At 44.1% G+C, this 21,784-nt stretch overlaps 1 protein-coding gene across 1 annotated transcript; it reads right to left on the bottom strand.

Annotated features, from left to right (window-relative positions):
• Positions 1 to 568: 568 nt before the first annotated feature.
• Positions 569 to 3,154, bottom strand: TLR5 (toll like receptor 5; the record flags this gene model as incomplete). Its single annotated transcript, XM_082276958.1, has 1 exon — positions 569 to 3,154. One exon carries the CDS (start codon positions 3,152 to 3,154, stop codon positions 569 to 571), a length of 2,586 nt encoding a protein of 861 aa, XP_082133084.1.
• Between the last annotated feature and the right edge of the window lie 18,630 nt (positions 3,155 to 21,784).

Genomic DNA, 21,784 nt, shown 5'->3' with positions numbered 1-21,784 from the left:
ATGAAGTCCAAAGTTTGTATGTTCCAACTGAGCTGAGGTTATTGAGTAGAAAACAAATGAAATCTGTTTTTCACCAATATAAAGCATAAAGGTGCAAAACAGTGATTGTACCATGAAACAGAGCATGAAAAGTTACCAGTGCAGCAAGCACAGGAGTGGGCAGTCCAGGAACCACAATGGTCAGGCTTGGCAGTGCCTGAGAGCACTTTTGGTCACTCCTGGACAGTACCATGGGCTCTCTCTGAAAAAACAATCATGAGCATCCTTCTCTAGCTGAAACAGATCACTAAGTAAGCAGTACTCCAAAAATCAGGACTAAAATGCCTGAAGATACACCCAAAATGTGAAGCATCTGTTATTCATTCAATTCTTCTGAAAACGCATGTTGTAGTCCACAAAACAATTGCAGTTTCATATAGTTGCTGGTTGCTTTGTCTGGATGTTCTGTAGGATTTACACTGAAACAGTTATCATTCTGCATGTCCTCTCAAGGAAAGATGAAGCCAATTTCTGTTTATTCCTGCCATGGCACAGTTGGAAATGTGATATTTGCCAGGCACTCACAGCGTCAGTGTGAGACAGTTGCTACAGTCTGCAGCTCTACACCAGTGGTTTTCCTTTGCACTTTTTTGTCCTTCAAAATCTGGCAAGAAAGTTTATCTAAAAACCAGTCTACATCTTGATAATCTTCAGGCCACTGCAAATACTGACTCCTCTGTAAGAAGTTTCGAATTGGTTTGTGTTTCATCAGCTGATACTGAGGAAGTGACCCAACCACTACCATAATGAGGACATCTTTCAGATCACAGAAGTACCTGCTCCGGGCAAAATTAAAGGCTTCCACACACCACCCATCTTTGAGAAACTGCCTGGTCACAACGCAAATTGTTTTCCTGCTGTTCCAAATGGCATCACGAATATTGTTGATATGTTCTTCCCCAGGCAAGAAATCTCTTTCCTCAAAACACAAGGTAAATCTGTTTTTATCAAAATACTGTGAATCCAGGTGCTTTAGCAAGGAATTCTGGACCCATTCAAAGTCATTTTTGCTGTAGCAGAGATATGCATCGTATTTGTATTCACTTTTATCTGCTACTCGTGGTTGGCTGTCTATCACTCTTCTGGTGATGGTTTTATACCAGATGAAACAAATCCCCCGGCAGCGAGTAAAAATGATGACTGCCACCAGAAACATGAGAAGAGTGACAGAGAAGAAGATGAATAATGAGAATCTGAGTGTCTCCTGGAGTTCGTCCTCATCACAACCATCGTATGTCAGATGTGACAGTGGTACCCCTTCAAAGGCAGGGGGGTACACACAGTACCTGTCAGATGGGGAGCCAGCCAGGGTTACATTGGTTTCATTCAGCCACACCAGCAGGCTCTTTAAAGAACAGTCACAGATATAATTATTATGTGTTATATCCAGAATACTCAAAGTCATAAAGACCTCAGGCTCAGGGGAAAACAGCTGGTTTCCAGATAAGTTTAGGTTTGTTAGGCTTTGTGGGAAAAGCCCAGGAGAAAGATGAGACAACAGGTTGGAAGCCAGGTTAAGTCCTTTAAGAGATGTTAGACCTCCAAAAATCTCCTGTGGAAGAGCACTAAGGTAGTTGTTATTCAGATGTAGAACTTGAAGTTTGGGCAGTGCCCCAAACACATCCAAACATAAATCTCTCTCCCACACCAGCTGTAACATATTTTCACCTAGATCCATGTATATTAACTGACTGTTTCCTATAACATTAGCACTTTTCACACAGTAAGAGAACCGGTTCTGTTTTAAGAAGATATACTGTAGATCTGGAATTTGGAAAAGAATATACAGGTCACCTAGGTTTGCCAACCAATTTCTTTCTAAATCAAGGTGTGTTGCAGCTATTGCTCTGTCATCCACAGACATTAGCTTATTGTCACCTAATAAGGCAGAGGTCAGATGTGGAAAGGAAGGGAGTCTTTTAATGGCATTGTCTCGGAGATCAATTATTTTCAGATTTACTAATTGCATGAACGATTTGTCACCAATCATCCCAATATGATTTTTCTGTAAATCAATATACATTACACTACGTAGACCCTCAAAGGTATAATCGTACAACTCACCCAAAAGATTACTTGAGAGATTGAGAATTTTTAGGTTGCCCAAGCCAAAAAATGCTTGCCTTTGGATTTGATTTATCTTGTTTTTGAAAAGGTTCAGCGATTCCAGATTACCAAGACTTTGAAACACTAACGAATTGAGAGAGAAAATGTAACCTTTTGAAATATCAAAGAAACTAAGATTACTTCTTCCTAGTCCTGCAAAAGTAGAATTATCTGGATTTTTTAAGTTATCAAAGCCAAATCCCGAACCCATTATATGACTGCTAAATGTTAAAGAACCAATTTGAGTCCCTTTAATGGCTGTACAGAGATACTGGACTCTCTCTGTGCTCCAGCTATTGTCACTAAGGTCTAGTGAGCTAAATGTAATGTTTTTGAAAGGATTGGGGCACTTGGCCCAGGCCACATGTTCTGTCTTGTACAAAGGATTAGAACCAAAGTTAAAAAATGAAAAGTGTTTTCCTTGGAAGCTGGTAAGATTGGTTTGACAAAAGTTGGATATCTTGTTAAATTTCAGGTTCACACTTTTCAAGGCTGTTAGATTATAAAATAAGGGATGAGGATGAAGTTTTGTGATTTCATTCGCTGAAAGATCCAATTCTTCTAATGACCTCAAATCTTGAAAGTAACGTTCTTCCAGGATGGAATCTCCAAGGTAGTTGTGAAACAGACGGAGGACAGTCAGACTTGGCAAGCCCACAAAAGCATCAAGATCCAGTTGAAGAATCTTATTGTTTCCCAAGCCTAAGATACGAAGGTTTGGCAGGTTCCTGAACGCTCCTTGTCCTATGATAACAGGATAGACAAACTGGGCTCCCATTTCCAACAGCAGCAAGTGCTCCAGCAGTGGAAACGAAGTCGCAGTCACTTGTCTGATATAGTTGTAAGTTAGGAAAAGCTTCACTGTATCCTTTGGCACAGGTGGAATATCTGTGAGGTTGCAGAAAAAATATATGGCGACTTGGGCTTCTGAGTAGCACATTCTAGAAGCACACACCCCACTAGCTAGTGACAGGCCAAAGACAAGGAGGAGCTGATGGCACAACATCATGAACCTATGTGAAAAAAAGTGACAGTAGTGAGAATTAGTTCTGCAGTTGGCTGTCTTTGCAGTGAGTTGTGGGGCACATCTTTGACAGCTGTAGAATAGAGGAATAATGTCACACTAAGAATGTGATTTGGGATTCTCTGAATCTAACAGGCATCACCTGACAGGCTGTTTGGTCAGAACATGCATCCCAAAAAGATGTGAGGACCTCTTATGACCTAAAAATTAACTCTCCTTTATGTTCCTTAAAACCCCACCAAGTAAGAGTAAAAATCTTGGCCTAGCTATTTAATCTGCACCATGGAACTGGTAGTGCTGGTGTATTAGCTTAACTCCTTAATTAGTTTTTCCAAAAGGGCTAAAACAGTTTGGATTGTCCAAGTAAAGTGCAGCCACCTAGTCATCTCAACAGATCAGGCAAATGCCACTCCTTCCATGAGTGCTCTCCTTGTCAGGGCAGTCACCTGTTTGGAATTCAGATTGTTGTCACACAGAGGTGCCTAACAGCCATGAGTTTTTAAGAAGGGGAACCTCTTGTGGGGCTCCTCGAGCCTCAGATTAACCTGACAATGTGAAATTGCTCTGGAAACGGCTGTAAAATAGTTTTGAAAGTATAGGCAGGAACAAGGCTAACAGTGATGGAACAAAAACCAAAACAACAAAAACCACCAAGAAAACAACAACAAAACAAACAAAAAAGCGCAGTAGCCTGAAACTGTGCTGCAAGATTTCATGCTTTACAAAAAACTGCATTTCCCAAACTGTAAATTCCTCAGTGACACAAAAGGTGCATAACACAATTTATGTAGCTTGCTGATGAATCCATTTCTTCCCGCTCTGTATTTCCCTTGCATTATGCCATCTGTCTGTCTTTTGCCCTTCTTATCTGAGACAAAAACCTCTCCAAATCAAGGAAGGTCTTTTTTATTGAGCATGGTAAAGAACAGAGCAAATTAGTAGCCCTAAAGTGGTTATTTGTGTAGTGTAGTTTGAAAAAACTCCCAACCTTCTAAGATTGCAACCATCTGGTTCTGCTTTTAGACAAGCATTTATTGAAATGAAATGATGACCCAGTAGAAGAATTTTTATGTCCTCCAGCACAATCTGCTTAAAAATTGGTAAGTGAGAATCCTTGTAGAACCAAACCCCCAGTGGCCATCTAATGTCTGCAAAGTAAATCTACTTCAGAGATGAAAAAAGTGGGGCTTTGAATGATTACCGTTCTGGTTTGAGCACAATGCCTCTTGAAAGGGCAAGTATAAAACCCTGTGCAGAATATTGAACTATTAAATTAAATTAAATTTAAATTATGCTTATTGCTACCATGCAAAGGGGTTCCTGGGAAATTAGAAAATATGTCTGTAGAAGTCACTATGACAATCCCATTGTTAATACCAGAGGAAAGAGCCAGCCAATTTTTAGAGACTATCTGCTCCATAAAATGTAGGACATTACAGCACAATCCAGTCTCATAACTGACATGATCCTACTGTATCAAACATTTTTGGTGATGTTCTCCAAGTCATCTGATTATATTAAAACCTTGTAGCAGCTCTGACGGCTGGAGTGAGTCTGCAAATTTTCACTCTAGAGGCTCAAACACTAAGTGGGAAACCCACATAGCTCACAACTTAAAATACTGATCTTGTCATTTTTAAGACAATCTCATGTACTTGAGACAAGCTCTGATCCTTGGAAGGAAAGGAGATTAGGGATATAGGCCAAGAGCTGATTTCTGAAGTCCTGGCATTCAAACTTCATTCATGTTTTGTCTCCCTAAGGAATTCAGGATGTGCTGCAAAGGAAAGCAAATTGCAGGCAGTATCAAAATTCTCTTTTATTGAGCATAGTAAAGAACAAAGCAATGTATTAGCCCTAAAGGGGTTGTCTGTATACTGTACTTTAAAAAAACCCTAAAGAAATTTTAACTTCTCCTATGGGGAATAATTTCATTTCATAATAATTTCATAATACAAAATAATTGTATTTACTAACCTCTTTTTTTACCTAGCATGCACTTTTAAAGGGAACATTATAAGCAGTAACCTATATAATGTTTGTTGTGACAACAAAATATTGTAGGTTACTAAAAAAGACACAATTAAACATACAGCAGGTCATTCAAGATCTTGTTTACTTTTTTACTTTTCTATTTGCTTGAACCATTAAAAGGAAACACCAAGTTACCCTTTTAATATTTGATAACTATTATATTGGTTGTTCTTGACACCATGATATAAGGTGTTTAGCACAAAGAGTTTTAAATTACATTTATCTTTCAGACTTTTACATTTTCATCCCAGATGAGTGGCTGCTTTTAAAGTTTGGGCAAAATCACAGCATCATCAAAAGCAGTGACAAAGAGAAAATACCTTGAAAGTCAATATTTAATGGACATGTGTACAATAGACAGCTAGAAAAAGCTCGAAATGTTTAGAGTGCAAGAACTAGAAAATGTTGGTTTTAATTTTTAAAATATAGTTTTATTTTTGAGAATATAAGAAAATGGGGAAATATTTTTAGACATCTTTTATTTTACATTCACCTGCTTTTCCACATTCTTGTAAGCTAAAAAAATATCTAACAATCTTTAAGCAGTTGCTACATTCCAGCTCTGCTCTGGTTTAGTGACAAGCAAGATTTCACTTGTAAACTCTTTGTTCCCTTTCTGCATAAATTATTACCTTCTCCCCTGAATCCCTGAGCAGGAGAGGGATGCTGGCAGTAAGAAATGCCTCTTAATGCTCTCATGAGGACAGCAAAGATTTGTAATTTTGCAGAATCCCATCATGTAGCAGTTTATGCAACCCTTTACCACTGTACATCAGCATGGAAAGCCTTTTGGGAAGGATATTCTTCCCACAAAAACGAGGATCACCCCATTCAGTTACATGTCTGTGCAGGGACATGGAGATGAAGGGATGTGTAAATGCTTCGTTCATAGAATCACAGAGTCACAGAATCTTTAAGGTTGGAAAAGACCACCAAGATCGTGGAGTCCAACCTTCGACCAAACACCACCATGCCAACTAAACCATAGCTCTAATTGCCAAGCCCAGTTGTTTCTTGAACACTTCCAGGGATGGTGACTCCACCACCTCCCTGGGCTGCATCTTCCAATGTTTAAACAACCTTTCTGTGAAAAAAAATTTCCTGATGTCCAGCCTGAACCTCCCTGGTGGAGCTTGAGTCTGTATCCTCTTATCCTGTCAACTACTGAAAATACTCATTATTGAAAACCGGGGCACTGAAGTTTAGAGAACCAGAGCCCAGCGTGTGAGATTTTGTTTCCTTCCACTGCACTGATGTCAGAAGAGGTAAGCAGTAAAGGCAAGGGGAAAAGTGGGAGGGTTTTGAGTCATCTGGAACTTACCTTCACTATTGTACTCCGTTTTTTAACTGATTTTGCTAATCTGGTTTCAAACCACCTAGAAACCTTCACTAGCACAGCAAAAGAGGATGGGAATTGGCAATACCTGGAAGTGGATGTTGTAGCAGTGCCTGTCTCTCTCAGCACAGCTGTGTTTGCCTTAGGACACCCAGAGGGTCTGTCAGTAAGCAGGGCCTGCAGTAAAGCTGAAAAGGAGGGCTCAGACTGTCTCTTTTTGTTAATCGTGCCAGAGTAGCAACTGTCCCATGGAGACTTAGAAAGCACTTGCCACTCCCCTTTCCACACCCCCAACAAAAATGCACTGGATGTCACACAAATGAAGAGTAGGTTACATCCTCTGCTTCTGTCTTTGCTTGGGCTCAAGGGTTGCTTTATAAGAGAGCGACCTGAAAGGAAAATTTCATTCTCAGAAGTGGTTCTGTGCAGCATTCAGCAGCATGCTTACTCTCCTCAGCTGCCTCCAGTGCTTCCATCACATAAAACTAAGTCAAAAATGAGCCAGCAAATGTCAGTGGGAGGGAACAGATAGGAACTGTGTGTGCTTAGGAAAATGAGCAGCAGGTCTAAGTGGTCCTCAGTTGTCAGCCATGGGTTTTGGGGTTCTGGGTAGCCTTTAGAGAAGACCAGTCTGATATTATCATCACAAAGATTTAGAGTTTAAAAATACCTTTAATAACCTATTGCAGTGACCACGATATCCTTCTAAGGAGATTCCTCCTTGATGGTGACTCAGTCAGACAGAGGAATTGTGCCCACAACATGAGGAGACTGCTCAGAACAATTCCACAAAGAAAAAATCCTGTGACCAAGAATACCAGTCATTTAGGAGTGGATAAAAAGATAAAGACAGATGTAAAGCTGGTGAGATTTTCATATCTGCACCAAAAATGATAAAAAAAAAGTAAATTTTTCACTAATGCTAATTTTCATGAAAACATCCGTGTCATTTTCTGCAGGTCACTGAAACACAGATGGGTAGGGTGTATATACATATTTATATAAAATAAAGGTAGGAGTATTTTTTGCTGTGTGAGAATCTCATCTCTAATTGCTGCAAACCTGCTTTAGGATTAAGGATTAAGGGATAAACATCAATCTTCCTGCCAAGTTGGAAAGGTTTTCTTCTCTTTAGCTCCATAGCTTAGGGTCTTGTTGTTTGGACAGCAAGATGTGAGAGCTGTCTTGATGCCTGCACGAGTGTTGCTGTTACCCTGATGTCTTTCTGTGAAACACCACTGCTTGTCACAGGTAGCACAAAAGGTCCCCAGAGAAAAGGAAAAAGAGAGGATTCAACAGCTTCAGGGTGTATTTCTTGCCTGTAAAACCAGTATATAGCTGAAAGTCTTTTCTCCCTCTATACCCCAAAATATTAGGCACTGAAGAGACAAACGCTGTCTTAATTGTCCCTTATTATTGTTTTCTAAAGTGAGATGAGTTTGTGTATAAAATCACAGATTTAACTTAGAATTTGATATGCACACTGCTTTCATCATCAGTTTACAACTTTTGTTGTGACTGTTTCGGAAATATATTTAAGCCAACTTCTTTACATGTATGTCCAGAGTCCAGCTAACTGAAAAGAGACTGTTTTGTATTCATCTAACCTGAATTACTCTTCCTAATTAGTTAACCCAGATCTTCCTGCCAGGAACTGGCAAAATGCAGCACTCATAAAAATATGAATAAAGAAATCAGCTGCGGGTAGAAAGCACATGGGCATGAAAGAGCCACTGGGAAGGGAAACAAAGATCAGGAAGAGTCTGGAACCTGTGGTGGGCTGGCCCTGGATGCCAGGTGCCCACCACAGCTGCTCTATCAATCCCCTCCTCAGCTGGACAGGACATAAAATGTAATGAAAGGCTCATGGGTCAAGATAAAGGCTGGGAGAGATTACTCACTGATTACTGTCATAGGCAAAACAGATTCAGCTTGGGGAAATTAGTTTAATTTATTACCAATCAAATCAGAGTGGGGTAATGAGAAATAAATACAAAATTGTAAAACACTTTACCCCACTCCTCCCTCCATCCTGGGTTTAACTTTACCCCCAAATTCTGTACCTCCTCCTCTGCCCAGTGACACAGGAGGACAGGGAATGAGGGTTGTGGTCAGTTCACCACATGTTGTTTCTGCCACTCCTTCCTCCTCAGGAGGACTCCTCACATGCTTCCCCTGCTCCAGCAGGGGATGTCTCTCATGGGAGACAGTTCTCCACAAACTTCTCCAATGTGAGTCCTTTCCACAGGCTGCAGTTCTACACAAACTGCCCCAGCATGAGCTGGTTCCACAGGGTACAATCCTTCAGGAACAGGCTGCTCCAGCACAGGCCCACTGCAGGGTCACAAGCCCTGCTAGTAAACCTGCTCTAGCATTGGCTCCTCTCTCCTTAGGTCCACGGATCCTACCAGGAGTCTGCTCCAGAGAAGGCTTCTCACAGGGTCACAGCCTCCTTTGGACATGGATCTGCTCCAGTGTGGGCTCCTCCAGGAGCTGCAGGTGGATCTCTGCTCCATAGTGGACCTCCATGGGCTGTGGGGCACAGCTGCCTCACCATGATCTGCTGCAGGGGAATCTCAGCTCTGATGCCTGGAGCACCCTCTCCCCCTCCTTCTGCACTGACCTTGGTGTCTGTTCCTCTCACACATTCTCATTCTGCTCTTCTCTGGTTGCAATTACATCTGCACAATGCCTTTTTCCTCCTTCTTAAATATGTTATCACGGAGGTGTTACTGTTATTCCTAATTGTCTTGGCCTTAGCCAGGGGCACATCTGTTCTGGAGCTGGCAGGCATTGGCTCTGTTGGACATAGGAGAGCCTTCTGGCAGTTTCTCAGAAGCCACCCCTGTAGCCCCCACTCCTATCAAAACCTACACAAACTCAATACAGAACTTTTGGGTAAGTAAGGACATTTTTGCTTAGTTTAAGGTTAAGCCTGACTCAGTATAGATAATCTCAACTAGGAGGACTCTCAGGTTTTAAAATTTTTCTTGATTCAGGCCACAAGTTCTAGAACAAGAACTCTACAAAGTCAAAGACATCCTTTCTTCTCTCCTCCTTCCTCTTTCAAACACAGATACTTTTGATAACAAATTTTACTTTTGATAACAAATGTTAGGAAAATGTTCATGTCCTGATAGCATTTAAGTTAAAATAACTGATCTTCTTTTACCCCTGTAGCTGATCTTTGGCCATGGCCATATTGTATAAGAAGGTCATGTTGTATATGGCCATAAAGTGCATGGAACAGCCCTGGGAAAGGAGTTATGGTAGATACAACAGCCTGATACCACCCAGCCATGCTCACAGGACAAAGCTGAGCTGTTAAGGTACAACAAAACACACATGGAACTTGCTGGCAGATAGGGCTGATGTGCCTCAGGATACCATTGGCTCTCCTGTCTGTGAGGGCACTGCTGGCTCACGGTCAACTTGTCACCCACCAAGACTCCCAGGTCCTTATAAGCAGAACTGCTCTTTAGTAGGTCAGCCCCAGCCTGTGCTGGTACTTGGGGTTATTCCTCCCCATGTGCAGGACCCTACGCTTGCCCTTGCTGAAAATCCTCACAGCTCTCATGTGCACAGCCACGTTTGTGCAGGAGAGATGTCCTGTTACCTAACACACTTACGTGCCTTGTGGTTAAAACCCTTTCCTTGAGTGAGAACCAGGCTGAAGGTTCTCAGACTGAGGAAGGCAAAGTTCTCAGATCTTCCACTTCCTTTAATGGTCTAACTGGGTCACAGTATCAGAGACCCCTCCTTTCCTTGGCTAAAGTTTGAAAGAAAATGTACATGGCTACTTTGTCCTGCATTAGACTCGGAGAGAAGTGCTCCATGCAGACTCCCCTGCTTGGGGCCACATTCTTCATATGGACCTCCCCAACACCTGCAGTTGCTGTGCAATTGCTGCTTACACCCCACTGAAATTCACCTGAATAGACAAATGTGTCTCGACCTCCGTCTTCAGATCTTGGGCACCTTCCAGCCATCCAAATGTGTCTCCCTTGTGCAGTCTTCTCTTTATATTCCCAGGTCGCAACTCTGTAGGGAAATGAGGATCATTCCTACTTCTTGGAGAAAGTGCAGTACAAAATATTGCCTGGTGCCCTAATATCATTCATATTATTCTCACTCATGGCAAAAATCATGAGTAGCTTTCCCAGAGGCTGGTGATATTCACTGACTGCGAAGGACTATTTGTATTTGGTGCTTGGTAAAATTTCTCAGAAAAAACCCCCAAAGACCTTCAAAGACCATCCTTTTTCTTTTAATCTAACAAAAAGCCTACTGACAAGGAGTTTGTAATATTTATTTAGGCCATAAGAAACATCTTGAAAGATATATTGCAAAACAGTAAGCTTTTGTTCTTAGACTGGTCAGATAAAGGCCAACTGCTATTGTGAAAATGTGTATTGCTGCTGTTATCTGATTAGATCAAATCTACTTACTGAAACAAAAATAAAGCTCCAAGCTTTTGCCTGGGCTTTAAGCCATCATAATATATGCATTTGTGCTCATAAAGAGTTGTGCAGTGTAAACACAATTTGTCATGGGGCCCCTCTGGCCAGTTAAGATCTAAAAAAGAAACTATTTAATTCATCAGATGATTAACGAATGCGCCCTGCCCCCTCAGCCACTCCCTTAAGTTGCCAGGATGCTTAACTCAAATATAGGTATATTTCCTCTTAAAATCAGGAAGCATCTTATAAGGCAAGTGGGCACTGTGACAGTTCTCATCATTGATGGAGAAAAGCATAAGGCAGTAAGGCATTTAATGACCTGACAGAGCAGCAGGACCATAAAAGCCAACACTGGTTTTGGTGTAATGATCCTCTTCCTGTTTGTATTATTTGTTTGTTTTGATATCCCATCAGATTATATGATGAGATGCAAACACACAAAGACAGATATGATTCCTCTAATTATAGTGTAAAGGTAACAGGAGAGCAGTCCCCAGAAGGAAAGGAAAATAAAGACAAAAAACCCCAGAAAATAGAGACTAAAACATGCTCTGGGCTATTCTGTGGAGGACAGGAGTAAACTGGATAGGCAGAGAGAGAGTGCCTCAGCCCTAGACCCCAGCTCCTGGCCCCAGCTCAGCTGTTTTTAGCCTCTAGCACTGTTTTGAGTGTGTCCCTGCTGAGCAGAGCCAGCCTGCTCCTTTCCCTGCCCAGCAGCCAGCTGTGCTGGTTGTGCCAGTAAGGCCCCCAGCACTGGTCACTGGTCCATGAGCCAGCCCCGCTCAGCCCAGCTCTGCTCTGTGTCTCACAGGGCATCATGAAGGCAGAAGGAGCCTCAGCTGGGCCTCAGAAGAGGACCAACAACCTGTCTTTCAGATCCTAAGGAAATAGGGCTTCAGTGAGGACAGTGAAGATTTGGAGGTTTGGCGGCTTTTGGGTTTGGTTTTTGTTTTTTGGGTTGGTTTTTTTTCAAGTTTTTGCTACTGTTGTTTTCCAGCAGAGGCACTCGTTCAAAGCTGCACAAACCACCTGTGGGCAGTCACAGTCACCACTTAGGTATTCTTACCTCACATCCTGAGCCCATGTTTTCCTTATTCTTTGAAACCTGTCATGTGAGAACTGCCTGGTCTATACTAGAAGCCACCCCGGGAAAAAAACGTCTCCTTCCTGTTAGTTTCCCTTCCCTCTTTGCTGTAGTTTTGGACTGTGTTTTTCATGAAGTGAATTTAGCCCAGGGACACAATGTCCACAATGTCTTTTTTTTTTGTGCTTGCAGGATAATTTAGAAGCAGTCAGGATTTAAGCTCTCACCTGGAAAAGATCAAAGTGATAACAGGAAAGGAATCTTAAGAATGACAGTCAAGTTTTTAAGTTACAGGAAGCCAGCTTTCACAGATGAGACAGAGATTCTTCAGGAAGCAGCGAATTCCTGAGTGGAGAAGCAGCATGCAGACTGCAACTCCTAGGGTCACAAGCAGAGCTCCGTACAGCTCTTTTTAAAGCTCTCACCTTTTTATAAAGCTCATCAGTGCTGTCATGCCTGTGAAACAGTTGTCAGGCATAAAACAGTGGTAATGGTTTGGTAGCCTGAAGTCAGGAAAGATGAGTAACAGTGGCCAGCCTGAGGGGGAGTGGCATAGTTACCACTCCTGCACATCCGGGACCAAATCTGGGCACATTTTTTATTAACGAATTATTAAAAAAGTATGGAAACAGATTCCTGAATAGGTGGAGCCAAATGGAACAAATTATAACAGAGATGTTTCCTTTTGCAAGTATTTTTTTTGCACATGCATTTTAAAAAAGCAATCAAAAGATAACAAGCTGCAAATGCCCAGTGACAAAAGGACCATAAATATAATACAAAGAGAGATAAAATCTGCCCAGCTTTTGAGTGAAATCAGAAACCTGCTCCAGACTTTGCAGGAATCAAGGTGTTTGTGTTTATTTGAAATAGGCTTTAGATCTGAATGAATTTGAGTTTGCTCTTGGTGGTGGAGGAGAAAAATGTGAAAATTTCACTCACTAGTATGGCTGACAAAACTTTGTACTGTTGAACCTGCGATGCAATGAAGACTTACCAAGTCAAGAAGGTAGAAAAGTAGCTGGTAGCTGTTGGGGTCTCCTCCCCTGCCATGGAGCCCTGGCAGAGGGGCCCTGAGGGCACAGACACGGGGTCTCCCTGCCCCTGCTCAGCCTCGTTCCCATGGGTTGGTTTGTGTTCCCTGCGCGGGCAGAAGGACCCTCGGTCCGGTGACTGGAACAGTTCCTGGGCAGAGCCCCGGCCATGCGGCTGGAGAAATAAACATCTCTGAAACAGCTATCAAGAATCTGTCCATATATATTTCCTTTCCATGGGACTCCTGGTTTGATATATGTATGTTGCAGGATCCCCACTGCAACATAATGGTGGAGAATTGTGAGCAGAACGATCCCCGATCCCTAAGCGACTGATTTGTGTGAGTAAACCCTGGAAACTTTGGATTCCTCTTCTTGGTTTTGTTTTGCTATTCCCTATCTAAACTATGGAGGAACCGTGGGAAGACTCTTGGCTCTCAGAGCCGCATATGGACATTTATCTTAAACTTAAAATGATTCTTGAACAACGATTTGTAAATTTTAGCTTGATTCAAGCACAAAAAGAACTGAAACACTTCCTGGCATGGTTGTTTAAGAACTTTTTCTATGTTTCTTGGGATTTAATTCTTATGAAGGGCTTTTGGAAAACCGTTTGGACACAGTTAATATTGGAGTCAAAATATATGCCGATGGAAGAATATTTTCGTGAATATTATTTAATTACCGAGACTGTTGAGCAATGTCAGCTGTGTCCTGGTGAAGGGAAGCCTGGCTTAGGGACCGTGCGGCCCAGGCCACGTGCACCGAGCGCTCTGCGAGCAGCAGCGAGGCAGTTCCTGCGTGCGGGCGGAGCCACGCGAGCCGCAGTGTCGGTGGCGGAGCGAGGCGCGGCGGGAGCGGCGGGACCCGGCGGTGCCCACACGGCCCCGCGCAGCGCGTGGTGGAGCGAGCCCCGGGAACGCCCGACCAAGAGGGGTGGCGGCGGGCGGCGGGCGGCGGTGGTGGAGCGGAGCCGCGCCCGGCCGAGACGCGCGCTGGAGCAGAGCGCGGGGGAGTCGTCGCTCGGGGGCCCGGCCGAGATGCAGCGCCTGGCAGCGGCAGCGAAGCTGCGACCAGAGGAGGCGACGCACGGAGAACTGAGCGGCGCAGCCCGGCCCGGCCCGCGCAGCCCCGAACGCGACCCCGGGAAGAGCTCACAGGCACGAGCAGCCCCGACAATTGCAACACGGGAGCGACCGAAGGAGAGAGCAAAGACACAGCGAGACAGAAAACAGCAGCCACTCGGAAAAAGGAAAAGATCATAGTAGCTAAGATCTTAGGGATAGTAAAATGGTATAATGTTAAGCAAAATTATGGTTTTATAACAAGGTGTGACAAACCAGCAAGACACATTCGTGCATAGAACTGCTATTAAAAAAAATAACCCTGAAAAATGCATCCCAAGCTTGGGAGATGGAGAGGTGGTGGAATTCAAAATTATACAAGGTAGAAAAGGGTTACAAGCATCGCAGGTCACTGGGCCTGATGGTGTTCCTGTGAAAGGCAGTATATAGGCAAAAAACCGTAGTCATGTTAGACAATATCTCCATTGTAAGCCCCCCCTACAGTCTCCCTTTCCTAATCCCACCTTTCCCTTTTATCCTATATCCTATTACCCCCAGTGTATTCCCAATGCGTTTTTTCATCCATGGTTTCCCTCACAAAACCATGCTTTTGCCAATTGTTTCCCCAAAAATCCCTTTCCAATGCCGAGTGGGGGATGAAAAGGGGGAGGGAAGAAGTTAAACCCTCTCCTGCCTCAGTTTCCCCACAGAGCATGCCTGGAGAGTTCTGTCTCCCTTCTGTCAGCCCTAAGATGTTCCACAGAATCTGATTGGACATTTAAAGACTCAGGAGGGTGGCTTGTTTTGTTTTGAAACTGTTCTTGTTATGTTTATCCAGTTGTTTTCATTCTCCTTTTATTAAAATAAAACGGGTGAGGTGTTGGGGTCCCTCCCCTGCCATGTAGCCCTGGCAGAGGGGCCCTGAGGGCACAGGCACGGGGTTTCCCTGCCCCTGCTCAGCCTCGTTCCCATGGGTTGGTTTGTGTTCCCTGCGCGGGCAGAAGGACCCTCGGGTCCCGTGACTGGAACAGTTCCTGGGCAGAGCCCCGGCCATGCGGCTGGGGAAATAAACATCTCTGAAACAGCTATCAAGAATCTGTCTGTCCATACATATTTCCTTTCCATGGGACTCCTGGTTTGGTATATGCATGTTGCAGGATCCCAACTGCAACAGGTAGCCTTCCTGAAACCATTCTTGTGGGAGGCTCTTGGTGAGGGAGCTGTTCCATTGACTTCCAGCATGGCAGTAGCATCCTAGGGCTCACCTGCACATATATCCCAGATCAATTGCTTATCTACTGAGTATCCTTACACAAGGTAGTCCCAACCCAAACCAGGAAGAACAGCTGTCACACAGGCTGAGCTGCATGAAAGGCATTTAGACTGGAAGCAGGAGACTGAATTACACACTCCATGCAGTGCATCTAGAAAAACATGCACCTGATTACTGAATCCATAAAGACCTGCAGTGAGACACCAAGGGAGCGCCAAAACAGAAATCTGCATGCAGGTTATATTTCAAATTTTCTCCCTACCCAGCTCCTTCCAGAGAGAAAGCCAGCTACGTCTTCATTTAGCACATTAATCTGTCAAGTAAAACAGCTACAGGCAGCTCTGTTTTCTTCACAATGCAACACCGAACCCTTTTTTCACAATCATATCCACTGACAGTGGAACACTGGTTATTTTAGACAGGAGGCATTCTGAGAACCTCCTCTTCCCTTATAGCTCTTCCAACTGAGTGGATAATGTTCAAGATTCTCTAAATCAAAGACATGTCTCAGCCTAATGAGGGATTGGGAGATGCTTTGTGTGGAGCCAAGGGAGGGAAGGAAGGAGATCTGCTCTGGGCTGCTTCCATATTCTATTTATGTGTTCAACCCAGAAACCATCCTTAAGAGAGCATTATGGAGGCCCTTCTTGCCCTACCCTCTGGTTCCTGTCTTTCACCACCTCACTTAGCTTCTGAAAGTTCTTGCATAATGACACAGCTTCACAAGGAAGCTGGAGGAGGCCAAAATTAGCCTGTTGTCAATTAAGAGGAAGAGACATCTCATTCACCCTCGGGCAGAGATCTGATGGACCGAACTCTCCCGTGACCTGCGTGAACGCTCCCAGCCGTAAGTCACGGAATTGAAGAAACACAGCAACAGTTCACTGCTCCATTTTATGACACTGCAGTGCTTTTAGCTAGGTCTGAGCTAGAAGCCTGCCTACCTGACAACACCTATGCCATGTAGTGGATGCTGGCCAGTCAGCCCTGCCAGACTCGGGCACTGCTGGGTATCTGCAAAAGCAAAACACTTCGTGCTCGAGTTCTCAAGTACTGAAGTCCAGGCTGGAGCTGCTGACATCCCACAAACTGGACTCTTCAAAGGCCAGGTGCAGATGTGGCCCTGTCTTATCAAGTCCCACCTCCAACGCCTTTGTGCCTCTTAGGGACTTTGTACCCCGCAGATCTATTTTTTTCCCCCATAAAAGGAGCGTAATAATCCTTGTCCGCCTCGGGGTGGTGGTGGGGGGGGGGAAGTGAATGAATGCTAACTTACATAATGCTTTAAGTGCAACCCTGCCGCCAAAACATTTTTCTAGGGGAGGAGAACCTTATTTCTTGGCGGCTTAAAGGGAGAGTGGAAAGAGGGGAGGTCGAGGGCGGGAAGGGAGGGTGAAGACTGACCCTTGAAGTGCCGTGGGCTGTGACGGATCCGTGTAAGGCTGTCGCTCTCTCCCGCGGCTCCTGCCCGCAGCCCAGCCCTGTGTCCCGGCGCTCCGGGGCGGAGCGGCCCCGCACGGAAACCCGGCCGGGCAGAACCGCCTTGTTCCCCGCGTTGTTCCCCGCGTTGTTCCCGCATACACACCGGCCGGCTGGAGCGGGAGAGCGTCCTCCACTCGCCGGGAATGGCTGGGGCGCGGTGCCGGCGGGGCAAGCACCGCCCCTGGGAGAGTGGGAACAAGCCGTGTAGCTGAGCTGTTTACTCACGCGATGCGAGGGTAAACAAAGGGCAGAGCCGGAGAGCTGGGGTCCCGCAGGGGTAAGGAGTGGAGGGAAGTGGTGATTATGTGGATACGGAACGGGAAAAAAACAGTTTAAAAGGTAGAATCATCAGTGAAGAAGCACTGGAAGGTAAATTCCCCAGCAGAATGGAAATCCTCCCTGGCTTTCCAGGATCGGCTGCTGGATACCGAACTCTAGGATGCCAATAAAAGCAGGAAGTGAAGTGTTGGAGCAGGTTCAGAGGAGGGTTACAAAGATTCTTAGAGGGCTGGGGTATCTCTCCTGTGAAGACAGGCTGAGAGAGTTGGAGATGTTCAGCCTGGAGAAGAGAAGGCTCCAGGGAGACCTTATAGCACCTTCCAGTACCTAAAGGGTGCCCACAAGAGAGCAGGAGAAGGACTTTTTACAAAGGCATGTAGTGATAGGACAAGGGTGAATGGTGAATGGCTTTAAACTCACAGAATTTAGATTAGATTTGGATTAGATGTTGGGAAGAAATCCTTCACTGTGAGGGTGGTGAGGCACTGGAACAGGTTTCCCAAAAGAAGTTGTGGATGCCCCTTCCCTGGAAGTGTTCATGGTCAGGTTGGATGGGGCTCTGAGCAACCTGGTCTAGTGGAAGGTGTCACTGCCCATGGCAGCGGAGTTGGAACTGGATGATCTTTACAGTCCCTTGCAACCCAAACCATTCTGTGATTCTATGGGAGAGGGTCAGGCCAGGGAAAACCAGACTGAGGGGTGCAGCCAGAGCACAGGAGGGAGCTTTTATGGGCTTTGCTGCATTTTAATCTATAGGAGATGATCAGACCAACTCATCTCAGTCTAAGAAACGTGAACATTTGTGTTTGCCAGCTGCTTGGTGCTTGAGCTGTTTCTTCTGGTCTTTCTTTCAGGTGGAAAGAGCCAGCATATCTCCTATACAGCTGACTCTGATGTAATCTGACCAAGATAACTGTAAGCAGGTGACCCTCCACTCACACTGTTACCCTGTTTCTAATGGCCATTATATTCCATTTGCTACATTACCTTATACTAAGTGGAATACTTAGGCTTCTTAAAGAATTTAGGATTGAATGATAGATCTGTAACTGAAGTGATTTATTTGCATGTTACTGTAATTCTTAGAGAGCAATCCAGGAATGAAAAGGGGAGGTAAAAGAGAAGACAGGGTAATTTTTCTTTTAAAAAATTATAGTAATTTAGGTTTTCCTGTTACATTTAGATAAAATTTCTTGAAATTGATGCTGTTTGAAAAAGTGACCACCTGTGAGCTAACTCTTGAGCTCACTTTTTCATGGCCATATCTACAGCAGGGAGCTGGGGATTCAGTAACATTGCGTGGGAGACATGGGAGCCTAAAGCACTGGATCTACAATACACATCTTGTTAACCAAAGTGTCACGCAATCTGGACAGCTGGAAATGCAGCACTGAGGGCCATGTTTTAAGATTACGAAATAAAATGAGTCTCAATTCTGTTGGGGTTGCGTAAGTCTCAACCTCTTTTGGAATTAAGAGCCCACGGCAGCTCTTGCTCACAAGTCACACCGAGTTGTGGGCCCTTCTCCTATCCAGATCGCTGCTTCTGGAGCCCTCCTCTTCCTAATAGGATGTTGTATTGGGTTGACCCTGAGTTGATGGACAGTCTTTAAGACCAATTACGCTTCTCACAATTTACATATTTAAACTGCACAGAAAGGCGGGACTTCCCCTTTTGTCGGAGCTCGCTTGCTGGGAGGTGGGGGAGGCTCCGAGCCTCCCGGCCCCACCGGGCCAGGCTGGGGTCACTGCCCCTTTCCCCCTTTCCCAACGCTGTGGCACGGACCCTGGGTGGCTGGGGGGGGACTGTCCCAGAGCCGCAGGCAGCTCAAACCAGCCATGGACTGCTCACAGCTAAACCCAGCCAGGGACTGCTCACAGCTAAACCCATCCAGCGCGGCTTCTGGGGACCGGCGGGTCCCTCTCCTCTCCATGCGGAGCCGGCGGAGTCAACGGGAGCCGGCAGAGCCTCCTGTCTGCAGCCAGCACACTTCGTGCTGAACTGAAGAAGACACCACGCAGCCAGCAGCACAAAGGGAGCGAGGCTTTCCCCACCGTAAAGCCCGAACAAAAACACCCTTCAGCATGGCGGTGTCAGTCAGAGAGAAAGAGAAGTGAGTCCCGTGGGACGGAGCTGGAAATGGCGACGGGAGAAAAGAGGGCGGTGCCACGATTCTGGCGGGCAGCTTAAAAGAAACCTTCTTGCATGCCGTGGTAAGAAACTGTAATACCACAAACTGTTTGTCTCTTTAATCCATTTGAAGAACATGGGGGGATGGAGTATCTTCGTGTGCCTGTGAAGATTGTGAAGAATGCCGATGTCAGGCTTTATAGTAGTAAGAGGCTGCTAGAGACTTGTGGCAAAGAAAAAGCTTTTGTGTGCAGGCCAAAAGAACTTATCCTTAAAAAGATGAATAACCCCATGTGATGGCCCATGTTTTGTAGTGTGAAGGAACTGTGAGATTTTTCATGGGAGAGATGTTCTACACACAGCAGATTGTTTGTTTCCGGGCGGATCTGCTGTTGGTGGCAGTTTGGGAACCACGTGCAACTGAAGGAAAAACCCTTTTTTCCCTTAAGCATAAGAGAGAGACTTTTCAAGAACTGGAACACTGACTAACATCCCATGTTCTGTTATCCCTTGTGTGAGCTAGGTAAAAGGAGAGAAGTGCTGGGGGGGGGGGGGGATTTGCTTTAATTTTGTTTTGTTATTGTCTCTTTACTTTTAATTCTATTAGTAATAAAACTCTTTCATTGTACTGCAGCTGTTTAAGGTTTGTGCCTGCTTTGCTTTTCTCCTAATTCTTATCTCACAGAAGGAAAATAAGTAAGTAATGAATATTTTGAACCAAAACCACTACATTTAATTGGTGTTTCTGCCCGGTTTCGAACTCAACCCGCTACAGATGTGAACTCTGCTTCTGTCCCTGATGTCCCCTGATGTCCCACCAGAGCATAAGGATATCTAGAGAGGAAATTCTTACTCTTTCCTGCTTAAGTTGCTCTGCTTTCTATGGAATCAGCTGGGCCGGAGATGACACCAAAGTACCTATTTTCATACTAATCTGGGTTGTGTGCCTTTAGCTACTAATACTTATGTCAGTCCTGTGTTAAGTACTTGTAAGTGATTGCATACCATAAAGCCTGGACCTCCAGGGACACTGCAACTACAAAAGGCATGCCAAGGGACACTTCATGTCACCTCACTACATTTGATTACAATCACTTCATTTCAGAATTTTCTTTTAGATCTTTAAACTGAATTTCATTTCATTGTTAAGTCCACCCCAGTCAGTTTATTTCAATTTGTTCTCTGACTTCGATATTTTATTTCCTTTCATGAAAGAAAATGAAATCTTGTGATTTCAATGAGGATTAATTTGGCAAGGTTCAGTCCATTTCCCTGCACTTCATGTCATCCCATGCCATGTTACTGTTTTCATTTAGTTTCAGAATTTTCTCTTTTTTTTTTTTTTAGCGTTTCATTTCATCAATTTCTTCTCCTGTCTCTTTGTTTGACTTCATTCCCTGAATTCAGGATTTCAGTAAGTATAATTTCAGCAAGTTTCGGTCATGAAATGAAAGGAAATAAAATCTTGAAATCAGGGAAAAAAGGGAAACAAACACACTGGAAAGGAGATACAATGACATCAAATTCAGGTGAAGAAAAAAAAGAAAATTTGGAAATGGAGTGACTACAATGAAATGGATTGGGATGAAATGAGGTGCAGTGAAAAGGATAGAGCCTTGCCAAAGTCATACTCATTGAAATCCCGAAATCAGGAAATGAGGTGAAACAAATAAAGAGAAGAAGAAATTGATTAAATGAAATCCTAAGAAAAAAAAACAAAAATTCCAAAATGAAGTGAAAGCCATATAATGGAATGGAATGGGATAACATGAAGTGCAGGAAATGGCCTGAACCTTTCTGAATTAATACTCATTGAAATGGAGAGATGTCAATTCATGAAATGAAATGAAGAATTTCCTTTCATGAAAGGAAATCTTGAAATCGGTGAAGAAAGTGTAACAAACACCATGGAAAGGAGATATGATAAAAACAAAATGCAATTTAAAAAAAGAAAATTGGAAATGGAGTGACTACAACCAAATGGATTGAGATGAAATGAGGTGCAGTGAAAAGGACCGAAACTTGCCAAAATTTTAATAACATAAATCCCAAAATCAGGGAATGAAGTCAAACAAAAAGACAGGAGAGGAAATTAATGAAATGAAATGCTTAAAAAAAAAAGAGAAAATTCTGGACCAAAGTGAAAACAATAAAATTGAAAAGCATGACATGAGGAGCAGCCTGTGGCCGAGAAGGGGTGCTGCCTCCTAAAATCACAAAGATCACAGGATTTCTCCCAGACCAAAGCTGCCAGCAACTAGGACTCTGGCTGCCCTTAGAGACCCAGACACCCCCTCTGACCCTGAGACACTGAGGGAATTAGGTTTTTTTCCCATGGAAAAGGGCCACCATTCACATCCAGTCGCATGTGGCCGACAGTGGTGTGCTGCTGGCTAAAATTGTGAAGGTCACAGGATTTCTCCAAGAACAAAGCTGCCA

Source organism: Coloeus monedula (genome assembly GCF_965178545.1).
Source record: "Coloeus monedula genome assembly, chromosome: 2".
In the NCBI taxonomy this organism is placed as follows: domain Eukaryota; kingdom Metazoa; phylum Chordata; class Aves; order Passeriformes; family Corvidae; genus Coloeus; species Coloeus monedula.
Note: the sequence above shows the minus strand (reverse complement) of the source record. Positions and strands in the feature narration are given on the sequence as shown.